Source organism: Orycteropus afer, unplaced genomic scaffold (assembly GCF_000298275.1).
Source record: "Orycteropus afer afer isolate SDZICR_OR568_19922 unplaced genomic scaffold, OryAfe1.0 scaffold00130, whole genome shotgun sequence".
NCBI classification, from domain to species: Eukaryota; Metazoa; Chordata; class Mammalia; order Tubulidentata; family Orycteropodidae; genus Orycteropus; species Orycteropus afer.
The window spans coordinates 730,204-733,500 of record NW_006921717.1 but is presented as its reverse complement, the minus strand read 5'-3'; the positions used below and the strand labels follow the sequence as shown (position 1 = coordinate 733,500).

Genomic DNA, 3,297 nt, shown 5'->3' with positions numbered 1-3,297 from the left:
AAAAAAAAAAAAAAAAAGACCAGGTTTGCGGGTCTGACAGAACCTGATGGAGCCCCTGAGATCCTGGGGTTGTACACACTTAAGAGCCTTCCTTCACGTTAGTGCCATTGGCTTTTCCTGCCTCACATGTGGCTTTGTTTTCATGTCCATTTTATTTCCTGCAAGTACAGCTTAGGACCGTCCAAGAACTGATAGCTCTAAGAAGCCCAGCCCCTCTTCCTGGGTCCAAGCAGCAGGCTCAGGCAGGCCAGTGGGATATTCACCATCAGGTGAGCCAACTGGAAGCAGGGGCCTCCGATTCCCAAGGTAAAACCACAGATGCAGAGAGAAGCGGTGGGTCTGTCCTCAGGTGGCTTACAGCCTAGGCAGGAGACCCAGAGAAGCATGAAGAACCCGGTTATCAGCCAGGTAATAACACACACAGGTCACCCCGACCTTGGCTAGGAGGCCACCATCCGTGTGCAGCTGTGATTGCGCTTGGAGTCAGAGAGTGTGCACACGCATGTGCACACGCATACGCACACGTGGCCCCCAGGTGGGGCGTGCACACACTCGGGGACAGGCTCAGCATGTCCTCTGCAGATGCAACCAGAGCCTTGATCCCGGCCTTCCCGGGAGCAGCACCCTCCTGAGGGCCTGTCCGGGCAGCCTGCAGAAGCTGTACCGTGGACAGAGGGCCTGGGTGCGCCTAGCTGGGCTCCTCAGGTATTTCAGGGTTAACGTGGACCTTCAAGCCGGGCCCCTCTCGGAATAACGAGCCACTGCGGGGAAGGCCATAGTCTGTTCTCTGGCCTCTAGGCAGTTTGCGCAGGGAACCCTTGGGCAGGATTCCTGTCCCCTCTTCCTTGTCCCCCCCACACACAGGGAGACCTGGAGCCTGAGCTGCACCCCTTACCAGCCATGAAGACGTAAGTATGTAACATCCGTAAAGTAGGGATCAAATAATGCCCAACTCAGAGTCACCATGAGGCTTAAATGAACTGACACGCTAATGTATCACACTGACCCCCAATGAGACGGCGTACACCCCCCACACGTGTCAGCTGAGGTCACTAAGAGTCGAGGGCGAGGGCCAGGCAAAGGCAGGGAAGTGGCCAGAGAACCCCAGCCCCAGCCTCCCACCCACGACACCCCAAACCCCGCAGCAGGGCCGCAGCACCCCACCCTGGTGCCCGAGCCCCACCTCTGTGCTGACTGTTGTGACCTGTGGTCCTCCCGCTAAAGCCACAGCTCAGAGTAAGCAGACGTGATGATCTTGGAGGGAAAAGGAGGTGCAGGAAGGGCTCTTTACTGGTGCCCCCCAAAATGCTGATCCAACAAGTAAACGGGGTGAGAAATAATGACAGAGAACCTACTGAGTGAGTGCGACCGAAGCCCATTGTCCCTGCCAGAGTGACCCGCACCTCTCTGTGCATAATTACCATCGGATTGGCATCCTTACGGGAACAGTCTGAGGGGTCCCTCGGTTCTTGAGATGAAGGGAGCTTGCAGCAGGCCTCCTGGGCATGTGGGTTCGCAGAGGCTGCTTCCTCGGGTTTATTACCTGGCACCGGGCCGCCTGCCTCCTTCAGTTCAACCTAGAAAGAGCAACCGTGGCTTCAGAAACCCGTCGTGGACGTTGACGTTGTTGTTGTTGTTATATGCCGTCGAGTTGGCCCCGACTCATAGCGACCCCTCCTTGGGTTTCCGAGACAGTATCACTACGGAAGTAGGATTGCCCAACCTTCCTTCCGAGGAGTGGCTGGTGGGTTTGAACCGCCAGCCTTCTGGTTAGCAGTCAAGTGCCTTAGGCACTATGCTACCAGAGCTCCCGACGTTGACGTTAGCAGCTGCATAATCTAAGAACCCTCGTCACCATCGAGTCGACTCGAGTCCTGGAGACACCGTGAGCGCCAGAGTGGAACAGGCCCCATAGGTGGGTCACCAGGCGTCCTCCCTAGGTCCCTCTGGGCGGACTCGAACCGCCAACCTTTTGGTCAGCAGCCGAGCGGTTTAACCAAGCACGCTGCCCAGGACCGCAGTTGCATAACACTGAACATTAAAACTCCAGTTTGATGGGAAGTTACATTTTAAAAGGAAAGTGTACCCTGCGCCCTTCTCGGCTCTCAGTGATTCTGAAGCGAAAATATCAGCTATTCTTCTCTTTATGGGCCAACCAGCCATGTGATCAACCTCACCAAGTTACCTCACAAGAGAACGCTGATGGCCACAAAACCCAGTGGCCAGTCAGGTGTGGAGCTCTGGTGGCACAGGGGGTAAGGTATTTGGCTACTAACCAGAAGGCTGGCGGTTCAAACCCACCAGCTGCTCCTCGGAAGGAAGCCTGGGCAACATACTTCTGTAGAGATACCACCTCAGGAACCCAAGGAGGGGTCACTATGAGTCAGAACTGACCCAATGGCAGTGAGGTTAGTCAGGCATGGAGTGCTGGTGGTTCAGGGGGTAAGGCCTTTGACTACTAACCAGAAGGCTGGCTGTTCAAACCCACCAGCTGCTCAGAGGGAGAAGGATGAGGCAATCTACTTCTGTAAAGACTTCCTGCCTTGGAAACCTATGGGGGTCGCTCTGAGTTGGAACTGACACGACGGTGGTGGGGGTGAGGCGAGGGGAAATGGTTTCCATGCGGTTCTCACACTGTTTCCAAAACTGGAGGAACCTGACAGGCCCCCGGGTGGTCCAAGCCTTCTTATGTTGCTGAGCAGCCTCAAACGGTTTGGGGCCCAAGGGCCGGTCTGTGCAATCCTAAAATCACCTCAACTGCTGAGCCTTCCTCAGGCCTCCATTTTATTAAGTATTCCAGCTGTTCTGCTGGGATTTTTTCCTCAAGAAAAGAAACCCAAAATCCTGACTGATGTTACATAATACATATTTCTATTCTATTTTTCATATTTGCTATTGGGCACCATTGAGCTGATTCCAACTCACAGTGACCCTACGAACAACAGAACGAAACAGTGCTCAGTCCTGTAGCAGCCTCACAGTCCTCGCTACGCTGGAGCCCAGCGTTGCAGCCACGTGGCGGTCCATCTCGTTGAAGGTCACCATCCTTTTCACTGACCCTCTGCTCTCCCTTCTCCAGGGATGGTCCAGCCCGAGAACACACCCGAAGCACGCGAGACGTCTTCCCCTCCTCGCTTCTCAGGAGCAGTCTGACTGTTCTTCTTCCAAGACATTTGTTTGCACGTCTGCCATTCTGTGACAGATTCAGTGTTCTTTGCAAACACTGCAATCCTAAGACATCACTTCTTCTTCAGTCTTCCTTATTCATTGTCCAGCCTTCACATGTACATGAGGCAA

At 54.5% G+C, this 3,297-nt stretch overlaps 1 protein-coding gene across 1 annotated transcript in view; it reads right to left on the bottom strand.

Annotated features, from left to right (window-relative positions):
• The window catches only part of TESMIN (testis expressed metallothionein like protein), a 50,386-nt gene extending 47,341 nt beyond the window's left edge, over positions 1-3,045 (bottom strand). The window contains exons 1-3 of the mRNA XM_007944922.1: positions 2,980-3,045; positions 1,422-1,577; positions 519-658 (exon numbers count right to left, since the gene is read on the bottom strand). Coding sequence (XP_007943113.1) covers positions 519-658; positions 1,422-1,577; positions 2,980-3,045 — 362 coding nt within the window. The remainder of the gene's footprint in view (positions 1-518; positions 659-1,421; positions 1,578-2,979) is intronic.
• Between the last annotated feature and the right edge of the window lie 252 nt (positions 3,046-3,297).